This window comes from Staurois parvus, unplaced genomic scaffold (assembly GCF_062004578.1).
Source record: "Staurois parvus isolate SC_StPar_1 unplaced genomic scaffold, SC_StPar_1.0 ptg000574l, whole genome shotgun sequence".
NCBI lineage: Eukaryota > Metazoa > Chordata > Amphibia > Anura > Ranidae > Staurois > Staurois parvus.
This window is the reverse complement of record NW_028318370.1, coordinates 4,667,243-4,680,167: the sequence shown is the minus strand read 5'-3', so window position 1 is coordinate 4,680,167 and position 12,925 is coordinate 4,667,243. Positions and strand designations below refer to the sequence as shown.

The following is a 12,925-nucleotide window of genomic DNA, read 5'->3' as shown; positions in this document are numbered from 1 at the left end:
CGCCGAGTAAGCGGATGACATGACTATTGCACCAGAGATAGGCTTGTCCACTCCCCATTACCACCATGACCGTTCCGTACAAACCCCCTTTCCCCTTAACCAACTATACTTACAAAAAACATGACACCAATTTTGGAGTAAATGGCCAACATGGCTTTTTATTAACAACACAAATTTAAATACACCAACCATTCCTTATAACAGAAACCCAAAGAATTGTTGTTGGTCTTCGAAGTCACCCCCAAACAATCCGAAATGCACCTGCGGACAACCATATACACTAGGCCTCCGGCCGCAACCAACCAGCTCGGAGACAACCATACCGTCCGCTGTGCAGCACCACCACCTTCCAGTTAAACCTTGGTTAGCTGGGAATGTCCCCGGGCATCCCATACCACCGATGGGTCCCACACCATTGTTTTTACCTTCCAAGATAAGAACCGCCTCCAAAGACCAACAACCGCCCAGGAACCAACATAACCCACTTTTACCTGGAGGGACCCAATACTCACCAAAAACAGGGAGGGCGGGAGGGAAGCTCTCACTCCTGACGTCCAGCTCAAACTGACGCCCCCTCACTGAAACCCCCCACCCTAAGGTGCAGGAAACCCCACCTACTCTCAACCTTCCACCAACCAAATACCCCCACTATCAAAAACAAACCCCTTGGATCTGCCTTAACCCTTTCTGTTCCTCCTTCCCCATTCTGGGCCTAGTCATGTATGCCCTGAGCCATTTTTTTCTTTCTTTTTTGCTACGGGCATTTCTGGTCCGTGTCAGCTCCTCTTATGGACACAGCCCCCTGTCCTCTATGGGTTATTGGTGGAAATGGGCTGCCTGTGTTTCCATCTGACTCTCATCTGATCTGATCACCCAGATGGATGGGAAACAGATCCCAATCTGTCTGTTTTCAGCAGACAGGGTCGGATCAGATGTAGACCAGTGCAAACGGACACATGTCTGTTTACACCCACCGCTCCATAGAGAGCAATGGAGCATCCGATTGGGTCCGCTTGATAAACGGACAGGCAGACCCAATTGGTCCAGAGGCCTATTTGTGTGAAAAAAAATTATATAAAATTAATTTGTGTACAGTGTTGCATGACCGTGCAACTACCAGTTAAAAAAGAAGTGCTGAATAGCAAAAAATACCCTGATCATGAGGTCAAGTGGTTAATTCCTGAGAGCAAAATACACATAACCAGTTGTTTATAGGAAAAAACAATTCCCTTTTAGTGGCACTTGAGATTTGAGTTCCCTGACTTTGACTTTCTCCGTTTATCATCTGTCAATCATTGTACAATTTTGTTTCTTTACAGTAAGTTGGATGTTGATCGGGATCCTTGTAGGCATTGCCATCCTTCTCATCTCTGCCTTGTGTATCGTCTACTGGAACCAAAAAAAAATCAGGTATTTCTTCAAGTGGTAATAAAGTCTGTTTTTTCACTGTTTATCTACAGGTAAGCCTACAATAGGTACTGCAAATATCTCCTATATACAGGGGTGGACTGACCATTTGGAAACTCGGGCAGTGCCCGAGGGCCCGGGGTCAGTAGGGGGCCCCATGAGATGCCCATGGTACCTTTTTCATAGGCTTTTTTGAGTTTGGGCAAGGACACAGGGGCCCCATGATCCCCTATTGCCTGGGGGCCCCATGAGTTGTCAGTCCGCCCCTGCCTATATGTGAGCTGTTTAGGAAATATTTACTGGTAAAGCAGCAACAACACATGCACTCTGAAGGAATGGCATGCCTGTGCAGTTCCTTCAGAGCCGCATGCCGTAAAAAGTGACTCCTGTGCGAATGCGTCATGACTCAGTCATTTAAGCTGCTGGAGCCTGCAAACCTGGAAGAAGGAGCGGGTGAAGATGGAAGCGCTGTCAGTGGTGACAACGCACCACTGTAGGACTTAGTTTTAACCAATTCAAGTCCGGACACTTTCACCCCCTTCCAGTCCAGGACAATTTTCAGCTTTCAGCGCTATCACACTTTGAATGACAATTGCGCAGTCATGCAACACTGTACCCATATGAAATTTTTTAGCATTTTTTTGAGACAGATAAAACTTTATTTTGGTGGTATTTATTCATCACTGGGATTTCTATTTGTTTGCTATATAAATTAAAAAAGACCAAAATGTTTTTTTAAAAAGTGTTTTTCTTTCTTTGCACATAAATAATTTTTCTTCATAATCTTGGCCAAAATATATTGTTATCTTTTTGGTTAAAAAAAAAAAAATACCCCAAATCAGTTTAATAAAAAAATTGTAATTTTTCAAAATCTGTTTTTAATATATATATATATACAGTGGGGCAAAAAAGTATTTAGTCAGCCACCAATTGTGCAAGTTCTCCCACTTAAAAAGATGAGAGAGGCCTGTAATTGGCATCATAGGGAGACCTCAACTATGAGAGACAAAATGAGAAAAAAAATACAGACAATCACATTGGCTGATTTGGAAAGAATTTATTTGAAAATTATGGTGGAAAATAAGTATTTGGTCACCTACAAACAAGCAAGATTTCTGGCTCTCACAGACCTGTACCTTCTTCTTTAAGAGGCTCCTCTGTCATGCACTCATTACCTGTATCAATGGCACCTGTTTGAACTTGTTATCAGTATAAAAGACACCTGTCCACAACCTCAAACAGTCACACTCCAAACTCCACTATGGTGAAGACCAAAGAGCTGTCGAAGGACACCAGAAACAAAATTGTAGACCTGCACCAGGCTGGGAATACTGAATCTGCAATAGGCAAGCAGCTTGGTGTGAACAAATCAATTGTGGGAGCAATAATTAGAAAATGGAAGACATACAAGACCACTGATAATCTCCCTCGATCTGGGGCTCCACGCAAGATCTCACCCATGGGGTCAAAATGATCACAAGAACGGTGAGCAAAAATCCCAGGACCACACGGGGGGACCTAGTGAATGACCTGCAGAGAGCTGGGACCATCATAACAAAGGCTACCATCAGTAACACACTACGCCGCCAGGGACTCAGATCCTGCAGTGCCAGACGTGTCCCCCTGCTTAAGCCAGTACATGTCCGGGCCCATCTGAAGTTTGCTAGAGAGCATTTGGATGATCCAGAAGAGGATTGGGAGGATGTCATATGGTCAGATGAAACCAAAATAGAACTGTTTGGTAGAAACACAATTCGTCGTGTTTGGAGGAGAGAGAATGCTGAGTTGCATCCAAAGAATACCATACCTACTGTGAAGCATGGGGGTGGCAACATCATGCTTTGGGGCTATTTCTCCACAAAGGGACCAGGACGACTGATCCTGTACAAGACAGAATGAATGGGGCCATGTATCATGAGATTTTGAGTGCAAACCTCCTTCCATCAGCAAGGGCATTGAAGATGAAACGTGGCTGGGTCTTCCAACATGACAATGATCCCAAACATACCGCCCGGGCAACGAAGGAGTGGATTCGTAAGAAGCATTTCAAGGTCCTGGAGTGGCCTAGCCAGTCTCCAGATCTCAACCCCATAGCAAACCTTTGGAGGGAGTTGAAAGTCCGTGTTGCCTAGCGACAGCCCCAAAACATCACTGCTCTAGAGGAGATCTGCATGGAGGATGGGCCGACATACCAGCAACAGTGTGTGCCAACCTTGTGAAGACACAGGAAACGTCTGACCTCTGTCATTGCCAGCAAAGGATATATAACAAAGTATTGAGATGAACTTTTGATATTGACCAAATACTTATTTTCCACCATAATTTTCAAATAAATTCTTTCCAAATCAGCCAATGTGATTGTCTGGATTTTTTTTCTCATTTTGTCTCTCATAGTTGAGGTCTCCCTATGATGCCAATTACAGGCCTCTCTCATCTTTTTAAGTGGGAGAACTTGCACAATTGGTGGCTGACTAAATACTTTTTTGCCCAACTGTATATATATATATAATTATGTACTTTTTTTTTTACACACCGTCACCCTATTATTACAGTGTCACCATAGTGACACTATACTACTTGTGAGGAGTGATGAAGATTTTTTTTCTTCTTTTACACTGCTGTAAAAGCAGTAATTTCTCCTTCTCTCTGGCTGCATACCTGCCATTGAGAATTACCGTGTGAGCTGTGATTGGTCAGAGCTTGTCACATGGTACAAGGCTGTTGTGAATAGCCTTGTACCATGTGACCTCTGTGATCTTTCACAGAATTCACAAGTAGTAAACAATAATGTCAGTAAGTGATCTTGTTTACTACTGTTCATGTGATCACTGACTGACCAATCAATGATCACATGAATCGGGACATCGTGGTGCTGCACGCTCCCAGGGAGTGCGCATAGGCAATGGATGTAGGGGGATGTTTAGAAACATCACCCCGCATAGGCAACGCTCCTGTCTGGCTGTTTATTGGCATGGGCCAGACGGGAAGGGGCTAAGGTAGATTTCACATAATGTGCTAATATGCAATGCATACTAGCACATTATGACATTGCCTTGCAGGGGAAAAGTTTTTTCTTTCTTTTAAGTATTACATTTATTACCACTTTAAATGACATGTAACTCCCTCTAGGTTAGATAGCTATGTTTTTTTTTTTAGAGAGAGGCTGAGTAGCAGCCTGGGATGAGTCAGCCTGGGAGTGAGGTCCCCTCAGGACAGGCTGGGAGGCTCTAACAGATCAGAGCTTCTGGAGCCCCCTCCACACCTTTCTAGAAAGTTGAGAACTTTCTGGAACAGAAGGGGAGGAGGTCCAGATCTGCATATTTGAGGGACCTTGGCCAATACGCTGGCAGGAGGCTGGGCATGGTGACCAAGATAATCCTCAAATATCACAGAGCCTAGAGGGCAGTGGTCAGTGTCGGGTGGAACATGGAGTGAGGAAGGCTGGAGTGTGGACCTGTGATGAGGCTCCAGGGCAGGGGCCTACCTACAGGCAGGTTGCTGGAAGAGAGGACCTCCACTGTGCCACCATCTCCTTGACATCCTGAGCAGCAGGGAAGGAGCCATCCCAGTGAAAGGTCTGCAGGTAGCCAACAATCCACAAAGCTGAGAGCAAAGGACAGTGTGAGTACACTTACATCCCCTGGGCAGGATAAGGGGAAAGGCCAGTCAGGTGCAATACCCAACTAGCTTCTCATCTGTGACTGTTTTAAATTGGCAGTATTGCTGGGCCCCCTTGCCCAGGAATACCCTCAGACAGCTGGGTGAAGAGGAGGAATAACCTGGGTCTGAGGAAGTACAGTACACCAAAGAGCCTTCAGTGCTCTTTAAAGAAGAGATTGTTACTATCCACATTTTTGTACATAATTTCTCAGGAGTTGTCTTCGAGCTCTACAGTTCCTTGGGCATCCCATATACTGTACCTCTTGACTCCATCTAAGTTTAACCTCTTAATACTCCAGTGTGCAAGATGTGTAAAATGAGTTGTCTGGCCATGCAGAGCTTAGGGGGACCCAATTCAAATCCAGCAGCCCCAAAGGGGGTAGTGCTACATACAAAATGTTTTTTTAGTAACTTTTACTTGTAAACAGCACTTTGATAATTGATGTTAACCAGTTATTAATATTAATAACTGACCTGAGAATTGATTCTACTATCTATTTTTCCATGCATAGACCAAGCTTTGGGTTGCCAAAAGAGATTAAAATTTTTTTAAAGTGAGTCTTTTTGGCAAAGCAACAGTTTGACGTTTAAGCCGGTCTATGTAGTATCCCCTGACTCTGGATGTCAATGACATTCTCATCAATGCCACACACTCTGAAACACCAAGGCCGAAGGGTGAATATTTATTGTAACAACACAAAATAAATCAACAACCAAAAGAGCAATCATAGACACTTTAACAAATATACAGTAAATAACAGGTGGACCAATGACTTTTCCCCTAATCCCTATACTAAGGGGGGTCCTGACTAAAGCAATGAAAAGTAGAGGTCCAACAGTCTCTGGCAAACCCTCTCCCAATGGCCCATGAGTCTGGGCCCACATCCCCTATTGGAGTTCTCAAATTTAAATGCCTCTGAACCTGGGTATACTTGCCTTAACAGTGTCCCAACCAAGCAATACTGTTCCTTTAAATAACATATAGGATGATCCAGGATCGGACTGACCATTTGGAAACTCGGGCACTACCCGAGGGCCCGGGGTCAGTAGGGGGCCCCATGAGATGCCCCTGTTACCTTTTTCATAGGCTTTTTTTAGTTTGGGCAAGGACACAGGGGCCCCATGATCTCCTATTGCCCGGGGGCCCCATGAGTTATCAGTCCGCCCCTGGGATGATCATTTTTCTCCTCCCTATCTTCGCCTGGGGCTCAATGATATCAGCTGCAGTGATGTCCTCTCCACAACCAGGTAGCAACACTAGGCTTGCAAGCAACATTCCCACAATCCAGCCAATGTCATTGACAGTGTTTGAATGAAAATTCGTAGGAATGCTCATTCAAATTTCCCATTGCAGCCATTTTCAAACAGGAGGTTTGAAAATGTCTGCTCCAGAGGTTGCTAGGGGTTCCTTGAACTGTGTCTAATTGACCTCCATTCTGATGGTGCTTGCATCATTCCAGGCCAATTCCATTTGGCAGCCAGTGATCTTTTAAGCAGCCTGTAAGGGGGTGATCCTGACCACCACTGGGTGCATTTTTTCAAATGACCCCAGTGGTTTAAGTGAAAATTCTACTGCAGATACTAAGATAGATGGGTGGTGACTGGCTGTATTGGCAGTGAAGATAATAATAATATTAATAATAATAATAATTATACGTTTTATTTATTGATGCCTTTCAAAACACCCAAGGGCACATTACAACGATAGCAACAGAACAACAAAAAAGTAAATAAATATACATTACATAAACATTAAATACAAAACAAATGAATGAAGTCAGACAGAGTGTGCTAGCTTAAAGAGATGAGTCTTGAGATGTGATTTAAAGGTAGGAAGTCAATGTTGCAGGTGTCATGTGGCAGGGTGCTCCAAAGTCGAGGGGCAGATCGGCTAAAGGCCCTCAGTCCGATAGTGGTCAGGTGGATGGAACATTGAGGTGGATGGAAGAAGAAGACGTAAGAGTGCGAGAGGATCCGTTGAAGTGCAGGAGCTCAGAAAGATACAGAGGAGCGAGGTTGTGGATGACCTTAAAAGTAAGCAACAGAATCCACAAATCAATACGATATTTGACCAGAAGGCAGTTGAGGTGCTGAAGGATAGGAGTGATGTGGTTAAATGAGTGGGTTCTGGTGATGCAGTAGAGTTTTGAACCAGTTCCAGTTTATGGAGGGACTTGAGAGGGAGACCAAAGAGAAGGAATTGCAGTAATCTGTGCAGTGAGTGACCAGATTGTGAATGAAAACGGCAGTACTGTTGACTGTGAGGAACGGGTGGAAATGGTTAATCTTGTGTAAATGGAAATATGCTGACCGAGTAACATTATTGATGCGAGCTTGGAAAGATAGAGTGCTGTCAAAGATGGCACCCAGACTCTTTACCTGAGAGGAGTGAAAGACTGTAGAGTTATCAATATTAACTGAAAAACTGTTAAGCTTTGGCAAAGTGGATTACATACCAATGAGGGGAACCTCAGTTTTGTAATTTTTTTAATTTGAGAAAGTTAGAAGAGAGCCAGGATTTGATTTCCTGTAAACAGTCAGCGAGGGATTTAGGTGGAAGGGTGGCTGCAGGTTTAGTGGACAGATAGAGCTGGGTGTCATCTGCGTAGCAATAGAAGTGAATGTTACATTTATGAAATATGAGATCAAGAGGAAGAAGATTAGATCATAGATTATGAGCAGAAGGGGCCGCAGGACATAACCCTGGGGTATGCCAGTAGAGAGTAAGAGTGCCAAGGCAATAGCAGAAAAGTCAGAAACAATCTTTAGAGCAGCCTTTGGTTTGTTTCTGTCAGAAGCTTTTTGGAAATCCAAACTGTCAAAAATAACCATGAAATTCAGAGTCAGTTGAGGACATCCAAATTAAAAAAAAATGTAATGTTATCCAGATGTAGCGCCCTCTAGTTTAGTGAGTGGATTTTGTGAGTCAGAGGCTTGTTAGAAGCCTGGGATGAGCAGCCTGGGAGTGAGGTAGAAAGATTAACTCAGGACAGGCTGATAGGCTCTACAGGTCAGGGCTTCTGGAGCCCTCCCACCCGCCTATAAACTGGAGGAACTTTCTAGAGGAGGAGCGGAGGAGGGGAGGCAGTCTAGATTTGAATGTTTAAGGGAACTTGGCCAATCCCAGGAGGCAAGGCATGATGTCCATGAGTAACCCTTAAATGTAGAAGAGCCTGAGCAGCAAGGAAATCAGGTGGAAGATGGCCTGAAGGAAGGTGCTGGAGTGTGGAGTCTGGGAGAGGGCCCCAGGGAGGGGAACCTACCCACAGGCTGGTGCTGGATGGAAGGATCTCCACTGTACCACCATCTCCTAGGGAGGACAACCTGTCAGCAGGGAAGGAGCCAGCCAAGCCTAAGACCTGAAAGCAGCTGCAACCCAGCAAGCTAACAGGACAGGACAGTGTGAGAATTTCGACACCCTCTGGGCCAGAGAAGGCAGAGGGCAGTCAGGTGCAATACCCAGCTAGTTCTCGTCCGGGACTACTTAACTGCAGATCTTGGAATTCCTTGCCCAGGGATACACTCAGGACAGCTGGGTGAAAGAGGAGAGGTTCATCTGGGGTCTGAGGAGATACAGCAAGGGAACTCCTTAAAGGGACTGTTGCTGAATTTTGATCTGCATTTTGTACCGTGTTATGATAAGTTATTAACCCTCAATAAAAACAAGCTCAAGGACTGTTAGAGAAACTCTGTGAGAAAATGTGTAAAATGCGTGTTGCCTAGGGGGACCCAATTCAAATTCAGTGGCTCCTATGAGGGTAGCGCTACATACATTTAGGGATCGACTCACATTCCAGTTAAGGTGTCAGGCTCAGACAAAAAACATAAAAGTAAATATGGGGGAATTTATTAGTAAGCCTACACAATCATACTAATTAAAGAACTAGAGCCTAATTTTTTTTAAAATTATGATTAGTTTTTGAAGGGTTGGAACCTCAATAAAATGTTGAATAACTTCTAGTCTGTGCCCCCATTGAGGAGATATTTTTTTTAGTTTCTGTTTTATCTGATTCCCATCCCCTAAACAGGAATTGTAGGGAAATTTCCCCAATGGGTATACAGACTCATCAGCTAGAGAAAAATGTATTTGTTGCCATCTGTAATTCCACTGGGGAGATTTACTTTTCCTTTCCTATCTGACACCCATCAAAGAAAAAATGAAAATAAATCTCCCAACAGAAGACAAATAGAATGCCAGCAGGGGTTCCAACCCTTCCCTATCCAAGACTAAGGCCCCATTCACACCTGAGTGTTTTGTAGCACAAAGCTTGAAGCTACAATAGCTCAGGGAGAAATAAATCAATATTGCTCTATGGAGATGGTTCACAGAGCAATACAGAAGCAGAACCCCTGAAGCTCAAAACGTTTTGGAGCTACTTTTGTAGCTCCATTCAAGCATGTTGATGAGTTTTTGGCGCAATTTTATTCCCATAGAAATACATGGAAATGCACAAATTGCGTGTTTTCATGCGCTTTCGCACATTTTGTCACGTGACCAAGGTTCAATTCTTCTTAACTAGCTAATACAAACACACCAGAACTCAAAACGTCTGAACAAAATGCAGAAAACGCTACACTCATATGTGAATGGGGCCTAAAGAAGATATTTGGCTGCATTTGACCTGCAGAAACCAAGCCGTTAATGGTTCTCTTGAAATTAATCATTTCATATTCTGGATTTTATTTGCAGATCGTGCTCCAAAAAGTCACTTAGCACTTCTCCCCCGCAACAAGTGGACTATTTTGCAGAGGTATGTGGTAAATTGATAGTTGTGAAAGTGAAATTGCAAGTTAGTTTGCAAAACATTTCCATTTGTTACAGATTTTATCAGCCTGACTAAGGTGAAAGAGATTTACCAGAATGTACTTTAGTGTATTTTATGAGAATCCTGGAAAGGAAGTAAATTTTTTGATCTCTCTTGCCATGATCAGAAATTCATTATCTAGCTTAAAGTGACTGTAAATCTTAAATAAAAAAAAAGAAACAAACAAAAAAAGAAAACAAATATGTCTATACTCACCTGCTGTATGCAGTGGTTTTGCACAGAGCAGCCTGGATCCTCCTCTTCTTGGGTCTCCTGCCGGCACTTCTGGCCCCTCCCTCCTGTTGGGTGCCCCTACAGCAAGCAGCTTGCTATGGAGGCACCCACTGCTTTGTGTGTCTATTCAAACACGGAGCCGCGGCTTGACCTGCCTCCTCTCTCTTCTCATTGCCTCACTGGCTTGATTGACAGCAGCCAATGAGCAGAGGGAGTCCCGGGATAGCCAAGACTCCAGTGCACATCGCTGGATCGAGAGGGGGCGGGGGCCAGAACTTCGCTTGAATGACCCAGAAGCAATGTGTAAAACATCACTTCTGGGTCCTGACGTCACTGTCCCCAGACAGGATTGGATGATATTAGCTGGAGCTGAAGCCATCTCCTGCAAACTTCAGCCAATCTGTGAAGAAAAGGTATCCCGTCAATGAGGTGCAGCGCAAGCCATGCTTCAACCAATCTGTGAAGAAGAGGTATCCAGACAATGATGTGCCATGTAAGCTGTGCTTCAACCAATCTGTGAAGAAGGGGTATCCAGCCAATGAGGTGCCACGTAAGCTGTGCTTCAACCAATCTGTGAAGAAGGGGTGTCCAGACAATGAGGTGCCGCATAAGCTGTGCTTCAACCAATCTGTGAAGGAGTATCCAGATAATGAGGTGCCGCGTAAGCCATGCTTCAACCAATCTGTGAAGAAGGGGTATCCAGCCAATGAGGTGCCGCGTAAGCCATGCTTCAACCAATCTGTGAAGAAGGGGTATCCAGCCAATGAGGTGCCGCGTAAGCCATGCTTCAACCAATCTGTGAAGAAGGGGTATCCAGCCAATGAGGTGCCATGTAAGCTGTTCTTCAACCAATCTGTGAAGAAGGGGTATCCAGCCAATGAGGTGCCATGTAAGCCATACTTCAACCAATCTGTGAAGAAGGAGTATCCAGCCAATGATGTGCCGTGTAAGCCGTGCTTCAATCAATCTGTGAAGAAGGGGTATCCAGACAATGAGGTGCCATGTAAGCCGTGCTTCAACCAATCTGTGTAGAAGGGGTATCCAGACAATGAGGTGCCATGTAAGCCATACTTCAACCAATCTGTGAAGGAGTATCCAGCCAATGAGGTGCCGTGTAAGCCGTGCTTCAATCAATCTGTGAAGAAGGGGTATCCAGGCAATGAGGTGCCATGTAAGCTGTTCTTCAACCAATCTGTGAAGAAGGGGTATCCAGCCAATGAGGTGCCATGTAAGCCATACTTCAACCAATCTGTGAAGGAGTATCCAGCCAATGAGGTGCCACATAAGCCATGCTTCAATCTGTGAAGAAGGGGTATCCAGACAATGAGGTGCCATGTAAGCCGTGTTTCAACCAATCTGTGAAGAAGGAGTATCCTTCTTGGGTTCAAGTAGCTGGTGTTGCCTAGCGTGCAAAATAGTCTAGCACCAGCCCTGCTTACATCTAGACCAAGCAGGTGAGTAATGCCTGTGGTATATACTGTACCTGTCCAGAATGGCCATACTAGTCGTCCCCAGTGTACAAGGCGAAAAGCAGTACAAACAAACATTGAAACACACACACAATATAGTAGACCAAGATGTCACCATTGAGCCAACCATTTCTTTTTAACTACTATTTTTTGGAGACAGCACTGTATGTTGATATGTGAGGTTTAAATGCATTTGTCCTCGTTGGTACATTTAAAGTCTCATTTCCCGTGGTGATTGCTCTTTATGATTTCTGTAAACTATTACAACTTCTGTACATCCTGTAAATAAAACCATTGTGTAAACGTTTTGCCCCTCTCTTTGCAGGACACGCAGGAATTTGAGCCTTATGCCACCTATACCCAGAGGGAGAACGTTTTGTACTGGGGGTCTTTAAAGGTGACGCGGCTAAATTAAACATCTGAAATGAGGAGAATGGACTGTGGATGAACTGAACAGAATTGTACATATTAGAGATATTAATAAAAAAATTCTGACATTGTCTTAAAACTTGTTTTGTTTCCATAAGATAACCATTAAAGTAGAGTAAAGACAAAACTTTTTTTGATTATGACAGAGTGGGGCAGGGTTATAACCCATGATGGGGTTATGTCTGTCCGGGACTTGGTGGAAGTCCAAGCTGACAGGGTCTGCCTGTCACCCCCCCCCAAAAAAAAAAACACATTCTACAATGCTTCAGTTATGAATGAACACAGTGAGTGATTGGTGTGTTCATTCAGGAAAGGAAGGGGCTGGTAAATGTGACACATTTACCGGACCCTTCCCCCACCCTCCATCCTGAAGGATCCTATTGTGTGCTTGCAGCTGCCAGTGGGAAGAAGAGGAGGGAAGCCAGCAGCACTGCAGCTGTGGGGGCACACTGGGGGGGGCCTGGGCAGCAGGGGGAAACGTATGGTGTACAGGGATGGTCATGGGTGTGGCAGGGGGCAATTACTGGAACTGATCCCCTGTATGGCTCTCTCTACAGCAGCTGAAAGCCAGCGGGAGGGAGAGCAGACACATATGGAAGAAAAATATATTTGAAATATATTTTAAAAATATTCTTCCCAAATATATTGACATATATTTGAAATGCAACAATTTTGGCTATATTCAAAATATATGTATATATATATTTATATATTTATTTCAGGTACTTATATAGCGGCGTCAATTTATGCAGCGCTTTACATATATATTGTACATTCACATCAGTCCCTAACCCTCAAGGGGTGTACAATCTAAGGTGTATATATATATATATATATATATATATATATATTGAAATATATTTTGAAATATATTGAATATGGCCAAAATTGTAGCATTTCAAATATATGTCAATATATTTG

The 12,925-nt window shown here is 44.0% G+C and overlaps 1 protein-coding gene across 2 annotated transcripts in view; it reads left to right on the top strand.

The window, feature by feature from the left end:
* LOC149450477 (cell surface glycoprotein CD200 receptor 1-A-like) overlaps window positions 1-12,083 on the top strand; it is a 67,883-nt gene extending 55,800 nt beyond the window's left edge. For both annotated transcript variants that reach the window (XM_089691878.1, XM_089691877.1), the window contains exons 4-6: window positions 1,320-1,410; window positions 9,758-9,818; window positions 11,901-12,083. In XM_089691878.1, the coding sequence (XP_089548004.1) occupies window positions 1,320-1,410; window positions 9,758-9,818; window positions 11,901-11,990 (242 nt within the window). In that variant the 3' untranslated portion in view covers window positions 11,991-12,083. The remainder of the gene's footprint in view (window positions 1-1,319; window positions 1,411-9,757; window positions 9,819-11,900) is intronic.
* The last annotated feature ends 842 nt before the right edge of the window (window positions 12,084-12,925 follow it).